The 18,608-nt window shown below is 36.1% G+C and overlaps 1 protein-coding gene across 2 annotated transcripts in view; it reads right to left on the bottom strand.

Moving 5' to 3' along the window:
• SLC26A7 (solute carrier family 26 member 7) overlaps positions 1–18,608 on the bottom strand; it is a 445,736-nt gene that overhangs the window by 23,673 nt on the left and 403,455 nt on the right. For both annotated transcript variants that reach the window (XM_033125821.1, XM_033125820.1), the window contains one exon: positions 14,135–14,183. In XM_033125821.1, coding sequence (XP_032981712.1) covers positions 14,135–14,183 — 49 coding nt within the window. The remainder of the gene's footprint in view (positions 1–14,134; positions 14,184–18,608) is intronic.

The raw sequence follows: 18,608 nt of genomic DNA, 5'->3' as shown, positions 1-18,608 counted from the left end.
TTTCTAGTAGCGTTTTGGTGGACTGTTTAGGGTTTTCTATATATAGCATCATGTCATCTACAAAAAGTGACAATTTAACTTCTTCATTCCCAATTCGGTTGCCTCAATGCTTTCTCTTGTCTCATTGCTCTGTCTAGAACTTCCAATACTATGTTGAAAGGCAGTGGTGATAGCGAAGAACACTGTCTTATTCCTGAACATAGAGAAAAGGGCTTCACTTTTTCACCATTATTATGATTTTAGCTGTGGGTGCCTCTTCTATGGCCTTTATTATGTGAAGGTATTTTCCTCCTACACCCATTTATTAGGCATTTTAATCATAAATGGATGTTGTATCTTGTCAAGTGCTTTTTCTGCCTCTATTGACATAATCATATGATTTACCTCCTGTATTTTGTTTATGTGGTGTATCACCTTGATTGACTTGCATATGTTGAACCATCCTTGTGCACCTGGAATGAACCCCACTTGGTCATGATGCATTGTTGTATATGATTTGCTAGAATTTTGATCAGGATTTTTGCATCTGTGTTCATTAGAGATATTGGTCTATAATTTTCTCTTGGTATTATCCTTATCAGATTTTGGTATAAGGGTAATGATGGCCTCATAAAACGAGGTAGGGACTATTGTCTCTTCTTCAATTTTTTGGCAGAGTTTGAGTAGACCAGGTATAAGATCCTCTTTGAATGTTTGGTAGAATTCACTAGTAAAGCCATCTGGTCCAAATCTTTGCTTTTGGCAAAGATTCAAATGACTGACTTATATTCTTTACTGTTGATTGATTTGTTTAAAATTTCCAGTTCTTCATGATTCAGCCTAGGAAGGCTATATATTTCTTGGAAATTGTCCATTTCTTCTAGGTTTTTGAATTTGGTAGCATATAGTCTTTCATAGTATTCTTGGATGATCCTTTGTATTTCTGTGACATCCGTGGTAACTTCCCCTCTTTCATTTCTACTTTGGTTACTTGTGTCTTTTCTCTTTTTGTCTTAATGAGTCTAGCCAAGAGTTTGTCAGTTTTATTAATCTTTTCAAAGAACCAGCTCATTGTTGCATTAATTTTTTCTATTGTCTTTTTCTTCTCTATTTTGTTTAGTTCTGCTCTGATTTTTATGATTTCCTTACCTCTGCTGACTTTGGGTTTCATTTGTTCTTCTTTTTCTAGTTTTTCAAGGTGTAACGTGAGGTTGCTTAGCTGGGATTTTTCTTCTTTCTGGTGATAAGCCTCTAATGATATAAATTCTGTCTTAAAACTGCTTTTGCTGCATCCCAATAATATTGGTAGGATGTATTTTCATTTTCACTTGTTTCTATGTGTCTTTTGATCTTTCCTCTTATTTCTTTTTTGACCACATCGTTCTTTCAAAGCATGTTGTTTACTCTCCATATATTTGTGGTTTTTCATGCTTTCTTGTTGTAGTCTCAAAACCTTGTTATCAGATAATATGCTTGGTATGATTTCAATCTTCTTAAATTTGGTGAGGCTAGTTTTATGTCCCAATATATGGTCTATCCTTGAGAATGTTCCATGTACACCAGAAAAGAAAGTGTATTGTTCTAGGATGAAGTGCTCTATAAATGTCAATTATGTCCATTTCATCTAACGTGTCATTTAGGGTTGCTATTTCTTTAGTTATTTTCTGTTTGGATGATCTATGCATAACTGTCAATGATGTATTTAGGTCCCCTACTATAATTGTGTTTTGGTCAAATTCTCCTTTTAGTTCTCTTAGTACTTGCTTTGTATACTTTGGTACTCCCTGATTGGGGGCATAAATATTGATGACTGTTATGTCTTCTTGTTGCGTAGTCCCCTTTATCATTATGAAATATCCATCTTTGTCTCTTGCCTTTTTTATCCTGAAGTCTATTTCATCTGATATCAGTATGGCTACACCTGCTTCTATCTTAGTACGATTTGCTTGGAATGTCAATTTCCACCTTTTCACTTTAAATCTATATTTGTCCTTGTAGTTGATATATGTCTCTTGGAGGCAGCAGATCATTGGGTTTGGTTTTTCGATCAAACTGCTACTCCGTGCCTTTTTATTGCTGAGTTCAGTCCACCTATATTTAGGATGACTACTGATATATGAGGATTACCTATCATTCTATCTTTTGTTTTTTGGTAGGACGGTGTCTCCATTGTTTATTTGCCTTTTTGTTCCTGTCAGTGTGGTGGTATTCTGTGATATTTTTCTCTCTCTTTTTTTTAAAGTCATATATTTCAATTCTGGATTTTTTTGGGGGGTGGTTACCATTAAATTTATGTAAAATAAAGTTTCGTATTTAGAGTATTCCGTTTTCCTCAGCATGCTTCCTTTCTCCATTTCCTTTTGCCAGTTCAGACCTTTTCTCTCTCCCCTTTTATGTTTTCGTTGTCAAAATTATCCCTATTTATGCTCTAATTTGATTTCTGCATTGCTGTAGCAAGTTGTCTTTTTCCACTTTTTTGTTTTCTTAAATTTTTTTTTCTTTGTTACCCTGTATGATATGTTTAAGTGCATTTGATGCAGGTGTTGCCATTTCCTGCTTCTGTCTACGTGTTCATAAGAGTATTCATGGTTTTGCATTCTTTTATTTTTTGTTTCAGGTCAAATAGCCTCCTTTAGTATTTCTTGTAATGCAGGTAATATGTCAGAAAATTTCCTCAGCTTCTGTATGTTTGGAAATGTCTTTGTTTCCCCTTCATATCTAAAGAATACCTTTACTGGATATATTATTCTTGGCTCATAATTTCTCTCTTTCAATATTTTGAATATTTGATTCCACTACCTCCTGGTTTGTAGAGTTTCTTCTGAAAAGACCGATGATAATCTAATGGGCTTTCCCTTGTAGGTTACCATCATCTTTTCCCTGGCTGGCTTCAGGATTTTTTCTTTGTCGTTAATTTTCAATACAATGTGCCTTGTAGAAGATCTGTTGGGATTGAGGTAACTAGGTATTCTATTTGCTTCTTGGATTCGAAGATCCAATTCTTTCCACAAGTTTGGGAAGTTCTTATCGACTGTTTGTTTGAATATAGTCTCTGTTCCCTTCTTTCTTCTCCTTCTGGTATGCCCATTATTCTTATTTTGCTCTTTCTGATGGAGTCAGAAATTTCTTGTAGAATTCTTTCATTTCTTTTCTTTCTCAAGTCTCTATTCTTCTACCTCTGTCTTTTCCAGATTTCTATCTCAATGTCACTGATTCTTCCCCCTCTGGTCTGCTCTATTGCCTAAGCTGGCTATTTCATTCTTCATTTCTTTCATTGAGTTCTTAATCTCCAGAAGTTCTTTTTGTTTCCTTTTTAAGATTTCAATCTCTTTGGTAAAATGTTCATTTTGTTCTTTTGTTGTGTTTCTCAGTTTGTTGAACTTGCCTGTGTGTGTTTTCTTGAATCTTGTTGTTTTTCAGAACTGAAATCTTGAATTCTCGGTCATTTAAGTCATATAATTCCATGTCTTTGAGTTCATTTTCTGGAGACTTTTCATTTTCTTTCTGAGCTGTCTTGTTACCTTGGTCATTCATGGCAATTAATGAATTATTATTTCTCTAGAAGAGTGGGTTCTGCAACAGGTTGATAGGAAGTGGTCTTTCTTTTGCTTTATTTCCTCTCCCACTGCAAACTTTTATTCTCTCTCACGCTGTAGCATTGTGTTTTCTCTTATACTGTTCCAGCATCTCACATGATTGGGGGGGTTGCCTGGAAGGTAGGCTTCTCCTCTGTGAACAGGTCACTTAGGTCTCAGTTCACCACCTCCAAGGGGGGATGTGGAGAATTTCTGAGTTCCAAAGCTCTTCGTGCAATCAGATTTAGAGCCCGTGTTTCAGCAGCTCTGTTTACCCCTGCAGGGATCTGCCCAGATAGGTAGAGATGAGGGTACGGGGATTGTGAGAAGTGGCTCTGACCTGCACACAGTTACCTTGCCCCTATATTTTCTTCCCTTTCACCAAAATTAGTTGTGATAGGAGGTTGTGTCTGCAGGCTACAGTATTTAGAGGTGTAAGTATTCTGTTCTCTGATCTGACACTGCTACTGTTCTGCTTCTAGCACTGGGAGAATGGGGGTGGGGAGAGCTGTGGGAGAGTGGGAAGGGGATCTGTCAGGCTCTGTGTCTTCCATCTTCTGCTTGGTAGTGAGGGCTTAAACTACCGTTCTCACCCTTCTTCCCTCAGTCTTTGCTCCAAGGTGTGTTCCATGAGCATTGGGTTCAGCTCTGTTATATGCTGATCTCTCAGGCGAGACTGTGGGCCATAGGGGAGCGCTTCCCTCTCCCATCCCTGTGGTAAGCTCAGGAGTGCACGGATCTCCAAGCTCCAGTCTGAGTCCTGCAGACCACGACCCGCCGAGGCCAGCATCTCAGCATTTCTCTCTCCCCACCTCCCTCACTCACCCAATTTGCCCACCTTTAGGTGATTCCAATTGCACATCTCTCAGTCTTGCCTGTATGCCACACAGGGAATCCTCTGTGGAATTATAGCTATTCAATTTGTTGTAAATTCCAGGGGAGATTTCAAGAGGCTCACCTCATGCCACCATTTCTGTGGCATAATTCTATTCTTAAGTTTTTGAGGAAACTCCATACTGTTTTCCATAGAGTGTGTACCAATTTACACTCCCCCCACAGTGTATGAGGTTTCCTTTTCTCTTTAGCCTCTCTAACACTTGTTATTGCTTCTCTTGATGATAATAGCTATTCTAACAGTTGTGAAGTGATATCTCATTTTGGTTTTGATTTGCATTTCCCTAATAGCTAGTGAAGTTGAGTATTTTTTCATATATGTGTTGGTCATTTTTTTTTTGTCTTCCTGTCAAATTTTTTGTGTGTCTGTTTAGGTCTCTGCCCACTTTCTAGTTGGATTGTTTGTTTTTCATTGTTGAATTTTATGAGATCTTTATGTATTTTGGATATTAGCCCCTCCTCAGAGGTGTTGTTTGCAAATATCTACTCCAATTCAGCTGGTTGCTTCTCTGTTTCGTTAATGGTTTCTTTTGTTGTGCAGAAGATTTTTAGTTTGATATAGCCCCATTCATTTATTTTTCTTTTACTTCCTTTGCCATTGAAGTCAAATTCATAAAATCCTCTCTGAACCCAAGGTCCATGAGTTTAGTACCTACTTTCTTCTATGCAATTTATTGTTTCAGGTTTTGTGTTTAGGTCTTTCATTCATGTTGAGTTAATTTTGGTACATGGTGTAGAGAGCAGTCTAGTTTTATTCTTTCGCATGTGGCTTTCCAATTTTCCCATCACTGTTTATTGAAGAGGCCTTCCTTTCTCTATTGTGTTTTTGGCACTTTTGTCGAAAATTATCTGCCCATATACATGTGGATTTATTTCTGGGTTCTCAATTCAATTCTATTGGTTTGTGTGTCTGTTTTTCTGCCAATAAAATGCTGTTCTGGTTATTTTTCATTTTTTTAAATATACGAGGTCTGACAATTGAGTTCACAAACTCATGCTAGAGAAAGTTCTACATACCTTATTGCTAAGGTCACCTTCCCAGTACCCCCTTGGGAAGCTATGCACCAATGCCAGTGCCTAGTGCACCCTTCAAAACAATTTTGGAGCTTTTTTTCTGAAAAGGCCATCAGAGCTGTCATATTATCTTGATGTTCTGAATGTCATCAAAATGCCTTTCTTTCAATATTTCCTTTATCTTCAGGTAAGGAAAGAAGTCATTGGGGGCTAGATCAGGTGAGTAGGGACCATGTTCCAAAACAGCTATTTGTTTACTGACTAAAAAAACTCCCTCACAGACAGTGCCATGTGAGCTAGTGCATTGTTGTGATGCAAGTGCCATGAATTTTTGGTGAGAAGGTCAGGTGGTCTAACTTTTTCATGTAGCATTTTAGCACTTCCAAATAGTAAACTTAGTTAACTGTTTGTCCAGCTGGTACTCTAATACCAAAAATGGTTAGCAACATTGTTGCAACAAGTTCATGAACTTAATTGTCAGACCCCAGTATTTCTTCAATTACTATTGATACAATGTTATATTAGTTTTGGATATACAACATAGTGACTAGACACTTATATAAGTTGGAAAGCAATCACCCCAATAAATCTAGCACACATCTGACACCATATATAGTTATCACAATATTATTGGATAAATGCCTTATGCTATACTTTACATACCCATGACTCTTCTGTAATTAGCAATTTGTACTTCCTAATTTCTTTCCCTTTTCACCCATCCCTCCAACCTCCATCCCATCTGGCAACCATCAAAAAGTTCTCTGTATCTATGATGTGTGTTTAAAGAATATGGTGAATATTTAAATTTTAAAAAAATATTACAGTAAATGACACATTGCCATTAAACCCCCTTAAAACACCCTCCTCTCCCTGCTTTGAACACACTTATCTGATCATTCTTGCCACTTTCTGAAGCAGTTCTGGAAGTCTTGTTTCATGAGTGTCTTTCATTGTGCTGTCAGTGGCTGCTTCAGTGTCCTGAATTGATTTAAAACGTTTATTGTTCATGGTAATTTTGACATTGGGGAGGAGCCAGAAGTTGCACAGTGACAGATTCCATAAATAAGGTGGATGAGGACACACCATAACATTTTTATTGACAGAAATTGCCATACCAGAAGCCATGTAACATGGAGCTTTGTTAATAAGGTTCAACACACTGCTTCCCGTATTGAAGATTCCTGCCTTTCTGTTGGATGGCAGATGGCAGCAGCATTCACTATAGTTTTTGATCACAACAAAAAGTCTCTGTATCACACATCATTTCTGGTATATGGTAATTTCTGTCAAATACGCGTAAAACATTACAGTGTGTCTTCATCCACCTTATTCACAGGATCTGGCACCATTCAACTTCTGGCTCTTCCCCAATGTCAAAAATGACCATGAAAGGTAAACATTTTGTATCAATTCATGACATTACAGCAGCCATGACGGTGCAACTAAACACCCACAAAACAAGACTTCCAGAACTTCTTCAGAAAGTGGTAAGAATGATGGGATAAGTGTGTTCAAAGCAAGGGGGAGTGTTTTGTGGGGGATTAATGATATGGCGGCAACCTAGGTATCCATCAATGAATCAATGATTAAGAAGAGGTGATACATATATACAATAGATTATTACATGCCATAGCAATAAAAAACAATAAAATTTTTTACATTCAGTATGTGTGTGTCTTTCAATCTGAAGTGAGTCTCTTTTAGTCAGTGTCTGTAAGCGTCTTATTTTCTTATCCATTCAGCCACTCTAACCCATTCAAATTTAAAATAATTGTTGATATATAGTTATTGCCATTTTATTATTCATATTTATGTTCTTTCTCCCCTTCTTCTTCCTAAAGAATTTCCATTAACATTTCTTGTTTGGTCTTGATGAACTCCTTTAGCTTTTTCTTGCCTGGGGAGCTCTTTATCTGGTTTTAATTCTAAGTGGTAGCTTTGCTGGGTGGAGTAATCTTGTATATCGGTCCATCACCTCGAATATTTCATTCCAGTACATTTTGTCCAACAACTTTTTTGTTAAGAAATCAGTTGACAGTCTTATGGGAGCTCCCTTGTAGGTAACCTACTGCCTTTCTCTTACTGCTTTTAAGATTTTCACATTGTATTTAATCTTTGGCATTTTAATTATGATATGTCTTGGTGTGGGCCTCTTTTAGTTCATCATGTTTAGGACTTCCTGGGCTTGTATGTCTATTTCTTTCAGCAGGTTAGGGAAGTTATCCATTATTATTTCTTGAAATAGTTTTATTATTATTATTATTTTAATTCCTTGTTCTCCCTTTTCTCTTTCTGGTACCCCTATCAGGTGAATTTTGGTATGCTTCATGTTGTCTCAGAGGCCCCTTAAACTATCTTCATTTTTTTTTGGGGGGGGGTATTCTTTTTTTCTGTTTGCTGTTCTGATTTAGTGTTTGGTGCTAACTTATCTTCTAAGTCGCTGATTCGATCCTCTGCTCCATCTAATCTGCTGTTGATTCTCTCTAATGTATTCTTTATTTCAGTTATTGTATTTTTCATTTCTGACTTTTAAAAAATGTTTTCTATCTCCATTTTTATGTTTTCCTCTTCTTTCTTTGTTGAAGTTCTTACTGAGATAACTGAGCATCCAGTGTTTTGAACTCTGCATCTGGTAGATTCCTTGTTTCCATTTTGTTTAGTTCCTTTTTTGGAGCTTTGATCTGTTCTGTCATTTGAGACATGGTTCTTTGAATCCCCATATTGGCTGTCTCGCTGTGTTTGTTTGTATGTCTTTGGGATGAGCTGCTATGTCTCCCAGTCTTAGTAGATTGGTCTTATGTAGTAGGTGTCTTGTGAATCCTAGTGGCACAGTATCCCTGTCACATGAGCCTGGTGCTCCTGGTGTGTCCCATGTGTGGGTTGTTTGTGCTATCCTGTAGTAGTTGAGCTTTCATTGCTATTTGCATGTAAATGGGAAGGATTGATCTGAGACTGACTGGTTCTGAGGACTGACCATGAATACAGTGGAGAAGCTGTTGTGCAGGGGCTGATCCTACAGAGCAGGATTCACTTTAGAAGGGCTCTTGTTCCTGTCCAGTCTGCCCTTTGGTCATGTAATCCTTGGAGGTAGCCAGACCTACATCTTAATCCCCGGAACTTGTAAATATGTTGCATTCTGTGGCAAAAGGGATTTTGTGATTTTATTAAATTAAGAGACACCTTGATATGGGGAGATTATCCTGGGTTATCTAAGGTGGTCCAATGTAATCACAAGGGACCTTATGAGAGGAAGGCAAGAGGGTCAGAGCCAGGGAAGGAGAGGTGGTGAAGGAAGAAGAGGTCAGAGAGATTTAAAAATGAAGGAAGGGACCATGAAGAATGCAGGTGGCCTCTAGAAATTGTAAAGGGCAAGAAAATAAATGGATTCACCTCCAGAAAAATAAAATTTCCTATAAAAATCAGCCTTTCCAAACCTTGATTTTTCTCCTGTAAGATTCATTTCACCCTCTGTCCTCTAAAACTGTAAGATAATAAATTTGTGTTGTTTTAAAGCACTGAGTGTGGCAATTTATTACAGCAGCAATAGAAACCCAATATAACTGGATTGCTGGTTTGGGGAGTGGGGGATTTTAGTGAGGACAGGGAGTTTATTTTAGACTTCAGGATCCATTATGGCAAAAACCATGCCTGCTTTTTTTCATCCTTGACTATGTAGCACCTGTTATTGCACCAAGGACTTAGTAGATGTACAATAAATACAAGAAATATTTGCTGAGTGAATCAGGATATGCATTAATTAATGCAGAAATGAAAAAGAATAATGGTATGTGTGAGCTGGAACCTGGAGGAGATTTTGAAGCTAAGCCGATGAGAAGGTGGTGGAGGTGAATCTGGAGAATCATAATACTAAGAGAGACATTAACAGTGTCTCTTGATAATGGCATAAGGTTACTAAAATATTTTGGGACACAACCCAATAAATATGGTAATGGAAAATTTCTCCACATTTGAGCAATTTTTGTTTTCATTCAGAGAAATATGATGACTTCCATCTTATTATTGATGTAGCTTGTTTTATATATTTTGATTATTCAATTATGTGCTAAACTACAAACCCTCCCTTTCTGTCAAGATTGCTGGGCAGGGGGGTATTTATTCTCTTCCCCACTCCTCTGCTTAGCTAATCTCACCCTTTGCTCCAGTTACTTCCAGATCTATTTGGTGATCCCCAAAATTCACTCTCGTTGATGACCTCCCAGTATCAAATTCACCATCCTCCAAAATAAATGTATCTTCCCTTTTATCTATTGGTTCCCTATTATCCCAGTTTGAGAGTTTCAAAGCTTCAAAATCATCACTTATATTGCCCTCTCACTTCTGCAACACCCCAGAAGTGCCAGCTGTGTTCATTATGGGGTGAAATCTCTTTTAAGTCCATCCTCTTTCTCCATTTTCATAGCTCTGTGACCAAAGCAGAAGAAGATGCTATTGTCACCTCTGCTTCTCTGTATTAAAACCACCCCACCCTTCTTGCTTGTGTCCCTGAATCATGGTTTTAAACACCTTTTCCTTTGTGTATGTCTGGCTTCAACAGGGACTCTATTTCTGTCTCTAACTTACTTCGTGATGGAGAGCAAGTCAGTTATTCCGTATAGGCCTCAACTTCTTCAACAGGAAAATGAAGAGTATATTGTTACCTATTTGAAAATGAAAGTATAGTATTTTCTTATTCAAGAATTATTGAAAGGAAGAATGCCCATTCAAAACTGTAAACTGCTAAACAAATATCATTGTAATTTTGCTTTCACTGACCAAGTGTTCATTGAACAATAAAAGATAATGTAGGGCCGGCCCCGTGGCTCAGGCGGTTAGAGCTCCATGCTCCTAACTCCGAAGGCTGCCGGTTGGATTCCCACATGGGCCAGTGGGCTCTCAACCACAAGGTTGCCATTTCGATTCCTCGAGTCCCACAAGGGATGGTGGGCAGCGCCCCCTGCAACTAGGATTGAGCACGGCACCTTGAGCTGAGCTGCTGCTAAGCTCCCGAAGGCTCAGTTGGTTGGAACACGTCCTCTCAACTACACGGTTGCCGGTTCGATTCCTCGACTCCTGCAAGGGATGGTGGGCTGCTCCCCCTGCAATTAGCAATGGCAACTGGACCTGGAACTGAGCTGCGCCCTCCACAACTAAGACTGAAAGGACAACAACTTGAAGCTGAACGGCACCCTCCACAACTAGGATTGAAGGACAGCAGCTTGACTTGCAAAAAAGTCCTGGAAGTACACACTGTTCCCCAATAAAGTCCTTTTCCCCTTCCTCAATAAAATCTTTGGGAAAAAATTTACATACGCAATGCTTTTTTAAAAAAAGATAATGTAATGGAATCTAATGTCTTAAAATCAAATTAGGAAAAAATATGTACAAATAAAGCAATGTTATAACCATGTAAGGTAATATGTGATTGAATGAAGTGTGCAAAAGTCTCTCTGCTTTCTTATTACTATGGTCTTCATTTTATAACTAACGATACTGAAACCCAGGCTGCATCTGACTGTATATTTCCCTGCATAGGTCTGGTTGACTTATGTTTGTACTTAATGGAATTGCCAAGGATTATGTCCCTTGAATTTACTTTACTTCTCTATTAAATCTTAAAGAAAATGTGAGATTTGGATTGGCAGAGAAGGGAGATAGTTCTATTCAAAAGAATCCAAAGAATTCAGAGCAAGGAATGATTAAATTAGATGTAGGGGCCATTAACTGATTTGTCTAACTTGATGGAGGATGCATGTAATGTGTAGTAAAAGGGAAAACAGTTTGAGATGATAAAGAAGGGTTTTAGGTGCCATGCTGAAGAGTGGGCACTTGATCCTCAGAAAGGAACCTTTATCATTCATTAAGCATAATAGGAATTTTAAAGTAAAGGTGATTTAATGTTAAGATGTCATTATATCATACAATAGAATAAAGCTGGAACGGCAATTACATTTCAGATTGTGTGCCAACGCCAATCATGTGCAGTAGCTTCTTGCTACCCCTTGTTTAGAAGATTCTCAGGTAGAGGAATTGCCTTGATCTATTAGTTCTGTCTGATGTAAGTGCAGGGAAGTGGCTATTTTCTATCCATGGAATAAAATCAACAATGTCTCATAGCAGAAAAAATATATACAAATATATACAAAAAGCATACTAATTCATTTTGAAAATTATTAAGGACAGAATCAGAGACACAGAAGTGAAAAAAGTAAAGGTAATAAATCCAAGAATTATAAGTAATTCAATTGTAATTAAATTGAAAAAGAAATCAAGAGCAATAGCAGTAAATGTAATCTTAGCATTTAAAGCACAGGGAGATGAGAGCAGGATGGTGTCCCTGAACAAGTGGGAGAGATGAGAGAATCCACGATACTTTGGAGAGTCAGAAGAGGGGAAAAGAGAAGGATGCCAAAATAAATATTGTGGTCAACCAGTTCTGACTCCTATAAAAGGATCACTGTGTGACAAAAGTTTCACAAGTACACAGGAAAAGTGACAGTGCATCAGCTACTGTTCTCGGGCAAAGTGGGCCTGGTCTAGAGATGAAAATGCCCAGATTAGTAGGAGAGTAGGACATTCAAGAAATGATCATTAAATAAATACTACACCAGTATTATGTAACCATTTTTGATAGCACAAGGCAGGAGAATGTAAATTTGCCACAAGGAATCAGAAAAGACTAGAGGAGCTAATATCTGCACTGCATCTATGTTGATGTGAGTCATGCACTTGACTCATATATTTATAAAATATTTATTTTATTCTGTTTCATTATATATGTTATTTATTTATTTATAATATATTACATACAGTATTATAATATGTTTTTTGTCCCCTTATATAAACATTCCAAATAGTCTTGTATTGTTAGTAGATATTTTAGTTGTTTCCAGATTTGAGAAATTATAAACAAAGCTACTATGAATAATCTTGTACATGTTTTCAGGTACAATATTAAGAGATTTCTTTTTTATTTTCTTTAGAAGTACAAAAATTAGTATAGCTCAGCTTTTCTCGTTTCTTAAGTTTATATAAATGGAATTGGAATTTTACAATACGTTTACCTTTGTCTTGCTTTTTTCCCAATTATGTTTATAAGACTCATGAATTTTCATTATTGTATAACTATACCATATAATAATTATATCAAATAAAATATTAAGTATAAGTATACCACAGTATATATATGCCTGATATATATTTTTTTTGTACTGTGAATTATTTTCAGGTTTGGATAGTTACAAACAATACTGTGTGAACATTCTCGTATATGTAACTTGCTGAAAATAAGCTCTCATTTATTTGAGATGTATAACAAGGAGTAAAATTGCTGGCCATAGGGTATGTGTGTCTTCATTTTTATACGATACTGTCAAACTATTTTCCAAATTGCTTGTAACAGTTACATTCCCACCAGCATTGTGAAAATCTTCTTGTTGTCTTGTATCCTCACCAACACTTGATACAATCATACTTTTAATTTTTTACCATATGTATGTCTGTGTGTGTATAATGAATTCAATTTACATTTTTTCAATAATTATTATGAATGATAGTGAAGTTAAGAATATTCTCATATCTTTATTGATAAGTTTGAAAATATCTTTTTTGGTCATGTCTTTTGTCTTTTTACTCATTGATTTGTTGAGGAGTGCAATTCTTTTTCCACTTATTATGTTACATCTGTCTTCTTTCAGTCAGGTTTATCTTTCATGCTTTATTTGGTGCTTTTTGGTAAATGAAAGCTCTTAATAATTACCTAGTGAAGTTTAATGGTTATTGTCTTTATGCTTAGTGCTTTACATTTATTGTATATGTTCTTTTGTAAATTTAAATTGTATCTACCACTAGTAAGCCTTTGATTCACTTGGTACTGATTTTGGGTAAGGTATGGGATAGAGGTCTAATTTCATTCATAATGGATACATGATTGTCTCATCATTGTATATTAGCAAGACTGCCTTTTTCCTATTGCTCTGCAGTGCCACTCTTGTCACAATGCATGTCATGATGCAAAAGCCAGGAGAATAGTTGGTGAAAAGTTCAGGTCATACAACTATTTCACGCAGACTTTTTAGCACTTGCAAATAGTAAACTTGGTTAGCTATTTGTCCAGTTGGTACAAATGCATAATGAATAATCCCTGTGATATCAAAAAAAGGTTAGCAACATCATTGCAACAAGTTAACAAACTTAATTGTCAGACTTTGTATTTAAGTGTTCCAGGCATTTTTAATGCTTGTAATAAATTTTTACATCATCCTGTGTAGGTTTATACACCTTTATTTAAATTTACTTCTAAAACAAAGCAGGTTGCAAGAGTAGGAGGATGAAGAGGAAGTAGAAAATGAGAAGAAGGAGGAGAGGAGAAAGAAGAAAAAAGAAAAGCAGAGAAAAAAGAGGAAGGGGAGCAGAGAGTAGGATGAGAGAAAAAAGAGAAGGAAGGAAGAAGAGAGAAGAGGTGAGAGAAGTACAGAGCAGTAAAGGGAGGAAAAGGATAGGAGGAGAAAGTGGGAGGAGGGAGGAAAACGAGGTTGAGAGTAAAGGGATAAGTAAGATGACGAGAAAAGACGGAGAAGGTCAGAAGAGGGAGGTGGAGAGGGAGGAGAAGAAGATTTTGTTCTGTGGTCAATATTCAAGTCAAAACACTTTTTTCTTTAGTGCTAACTCACCATTACAATTGTCATTGGATAGAGAACTGAGCAATGTGTTTTGTTCATACTGAAAAGAAAACAAATATAAAGTGTAATAACATTATAAAAATTCATTTCTGTCCCTGAAAAAGGTACATTATACTTTCTTCATAAATAACAAAAAAATATTTTCCAAAATTTATTTTCCCTAGCTTTTTTTTCAGAATGGTAAATACAACAAACTGAAACAATAAAATGATTATTAGTTCTAAGTATAAACTACTCAATAGATAATTTATGCTATCAAGTCAGACTATCATCTTTTGAATATTTTCTACAAGACTAAATTTGTTTTGATTTTTGATCAGGAATTAAACACTTGCTTGTGTTTTTCATGTAGCATATCCAATCAGAAAGAAACTTCATTAACACATTTTCTGAGAGAAATAATCACTAGCTATATAGTTCATATTATACAAAAGTTAACTGTTTATCTGCTGCTCTGTGAAAATACCTGAGAAACATTCCTGATTTACAGAAAGGCAGAACAATGAGAATGACTGTATCCTACAATTAAATTTCTTTAAAATTGATAATTGATGCCCTAAAGACAGCACGCTATCTGCTTCTCTAAAATGTATTATTGTTATTGTTAATGATGGTGATGATGATAATAATTGGTATTTCCTGAGTACTTACTGTATTCCAAGGATTTTGCATTAATTGTTTAATCCTCAGAACAATCCTATGAAGTTACTAATCTCATTTTCCATATGAAAATTGGAAATTTTCTAAATTTTGGAAGATTTCTAAAGATTGGAAAGGTTAAATAACTTGCAAAGTCACAAAGCTGGTAAAAATTTGGGTTAAAATCTGACTTTGTGCCTTTACGTTCTTAACCTCATGCCCCAATCCACTAAATTATACTGTTTCTTCTATGAATTCAGTTTTAATCTTAGAGGCTGACTACAGAACATTCATTTTCCCCTTCTTGATACCCAGTGGTGCAGCTTATATATTTTAACTCTAGTTCTGGCAGTTATCAAATAATTCCTACTAGGTTATTTTTTTACATTTGTAAGTCTCAACCTTCCTTTTTGTAACATTCAGGTAATGCCACTTACATCATGGGGCTGATGATAATTAAGTTAGATAGACTGATAAAATGGACTAGCTACGGAAAGACATTCAATGAATTGAGTTTCCTTTCCCTCCTCTTAAAAGTACCTTGTCTATAGTTTAGTGGTTACCAGAAGGTAAGGAGGGCGGGGGGTGGTAGATGAGGGTAAAGGGGATCAAATATATGGTGATGGAAGAAGAACTGACTCTGGGTGGCGAATATACAATTTGATTTATAGATGATGTTATACAGAATTGTACACCTGAAATCTATGTAATTTTACTAACAATTGTCACCCCAATAAACTTTAATTTAAAAAAAAGCACCTTGTCTGAAATCTTCCATGCTGAAGAATTTCAAATAATATATGTGGATATTCCACCCACAAGGAGGTAGAAAATGACTCCAACTCCTTAATTATGAGCTGCACTTGGAGACTTGCTTCCAAAGAGTACAGTATGAAAAAGGGAAAAATAGAATAACTTTACAGTGGAGAAGCCTGATAAATACTACCTCATCCAGGTGATCAAGGTCAACATCAACAGTGATAAGTCATGTTGACAGTGTGCACCTTTGATATAATATGATGAAGATGGCACTTCTCCTCTATAGTTTTCCTTCCAAAACACATATCCCCAGTCTTATAGAGATAAGAGCACCAGATAAATCCAACAAAGGGAGAATTCCACAAAATACCTGACCAGTACTACTGAAAAGTGTTAAGGTGATCAAAAAAGGAAAGTCTGAGAAACTTTCATAGCCAAGAAGAATCTGGGAAGACAGGACAACTAAATATAATGTGATATCCTGGATGGAATCTTGGTGGAGGAGGACATTAGGTAAAACTAAGGAAATCTGAATAAAGCTTGGACTTTAATTAATGATAATGTATCCATATTTGTTTGATTATGTCAAATTTGTCACACTAATGTAAGATATTAATAACAGAGGAAACTGGGAGGTGTGGGTATATATTATAGGAACTCTAATTTCTGAATTTTTCTGTAAATCTAACACTGTTACAAAAAATAGTCTACTTTAAAAAAATCTTCTCTGAGCGAAAGAAAATTTTGAATAAACAGCATATTGAAACTTCTCTTGCAACGTAAGGCCACAAAATAATGATTAATAGTATTGGTGAGTATCTGCAGCCTATACAATAATGAGCACAAATCCATCAAACACTAGCAGTCTGAGATCCTCCTAACCATCTGTATTCAACAAGATACTTAATGGTGACATATAGGAAGTGTATCACACAGTATAATAAAACAGGAGAACCATTTTCAGTTTGTGTTTTGTAGGATGTGATTCTTCCTGCCCTGGGGTGTACTAAATGTCCTTCCATCATCACTATTTGTTGAAAATGCCGCTGTCAGAGAAGAGAAAATTGAGGTCCCAGCAGAGCATTCCAGTTCAAGGCAGAACGGTGGACTACTGTATGCAGCCCAATATAAGGAGGAAATGTTGTGGTAGAGATTAATTAATGCAGACTCATTACTCTAAAACTGAACTTAGAATAAGTGCATAGACCTTAAAACAAGTAGATATCTTAGACAGAAAGTATGTGACAAGAATAATATGAGATGCCCAAAAGAACATCGATGCTGTTCAAGACTATCCATATAACATTATGAATAAAGGTTGATCCTAGGTTCCTCTGAGAGCAGGTCTTCCAGATTGCCATCTAAATCCTTGGTGTATCCCTTAAAATTCACAGTATGCAGATACATACAATATTTCCATTACTCTTATTATAGTGGAACTCAGTTTCAACAAATTCTTTCTCACCATCATAAATATTGAGTTAAAGAATCCCATCACCTATCAATAACTTAGATTCAATAAACTCTGTTTGATTATAAAACTCAAATTTCTGAAGTTCCAAGTAGATAAAATCATACATGTAAAACCTCCTTATAGAAGGCTGTGTTAATGAAGTTTATTTCTGATTTGACATGTTACGAGATAAACACATGCCAATTTTCAATTTCTGAAAAGAACTTGGAGCAACATTAGTCTTACAGGAATACATTATAAAGAAAACATTACTGACTTTTAGTATAGAATTAATTATAAAAATCTTCATGTCAAGTATTCTACTTGATATAGTAAAGCCCACAAATTAGTATATCATTTCAAAAAGTATAAATTTACATTTTGGTAAAATAAGACCACAAACTTCTTGTGGGTTAATTAGGTTATTTAAAACTCTACACAAATTTTACCACAATACTGTTATGCATGGTGGTTGTGAGTTTAATGTCAGCCACAAAAACTTACCTGTCTCATAACACAATTTAACATTGCTAGGATGTATAGCATGGCTTTCTGAAAGAAACAGGCCTAGTATCCAACTTGAACAAGTAGGAATATATCTCCCCCTTTGACATGAGAGCAAGTTCTTCTCAACTCAAAATTACAGGTGGTGGTTCTTAATATTCTGATAAAAGTGACATTCTAAAAAGCACAGTGAGGGGTAAAGAAAAGTCTGGAGATATATAGGCAGGACCATCTATAGGGGCTTACGATCTGTGAAGTCACACAAAACCCCATGTTTAGAAGGGTCTCCCATTTGATTTAATGTTCTGCTGTTACCATCTTGAAATTCATAGTAATTGTTGAACAAGGAATTTTACATTCATTTTGCCTTAGCCCAGCAAATTTCGTATCTGATCTTGTATCTCAGGCCTCTGTGGTATGAATCACTATGAGGCCGAGATGCAGAAACACGAAGCTGCAAGAAGCAGGAATGTGGTACTGGACAGCTCCTGACATACCAGAAATGGGAGGGCCAAGGTCCCCTATGTATCTGAGTTATAGGGAGATACTATATGATCAAGGATACAAGAGCAAGAAGAGAACTTTGTGATCTAAAGTAGTCAAGATAAGCTTCATGGAGATGATGCTATTTGCACTATAATAATACTAGCTTCAATTTTATTGTACTGAATAGGCCAGACACTTTTATCATTGTTTTGCATATATTAATCTATTACCTCATCTTGATTATCGATCAGGAAACTGAAGTACAAAAGATTCAATAACTTTGTTGAGATCCCACAGCTAACCCAGGCAGCTTAGCTCCAAAGTCTATGCTCTTAACATCACAGAGGGCTTATGGATTCAAATGATTACAGATAACTCATTTACCTGAAATCATCCTGATGCACATTTGATTCACTATCTCTGTTAATTGAGATAACTTATAGAGATAAAGAATGTTGGCTAGCATTTTATTATAATGTTATCATAATGATAGCAATAATTTGTGCTTCTCTGAGTCATTTATCATATTCTGTCCCTTTCAGAATTCGATCTAACTATTCTTTCTCTTGGTAAAAATGTCCTTTAAGTGATTTGTCTTATATATTCTTCTCAGGGTTATAGCAT

The sequence above is a fragment of the Rhinolophus ferrumequinum genome, chromosome 14 (genome assembly GCF_004115265.2).
Source record: "Rhinolophus ferrumequinum isolate MPI-CBG mRhiFer1 chromosome 14, mRhiFer1_v1.p, whole genome shotgun sequence".
NCBI classification, from domain to species: domain Eukaryota; kingdom Metazoa; phylum Chordata; class Mammalia; order Chiroptera; family Rhinolophidae; genus Rhinolophus; species Rhinolophus ferrumequinum.
Note: the sequence above shows the minus strand (reverse complement) of the source record. Positions and strands in the feature narration are given on the sequence as shown.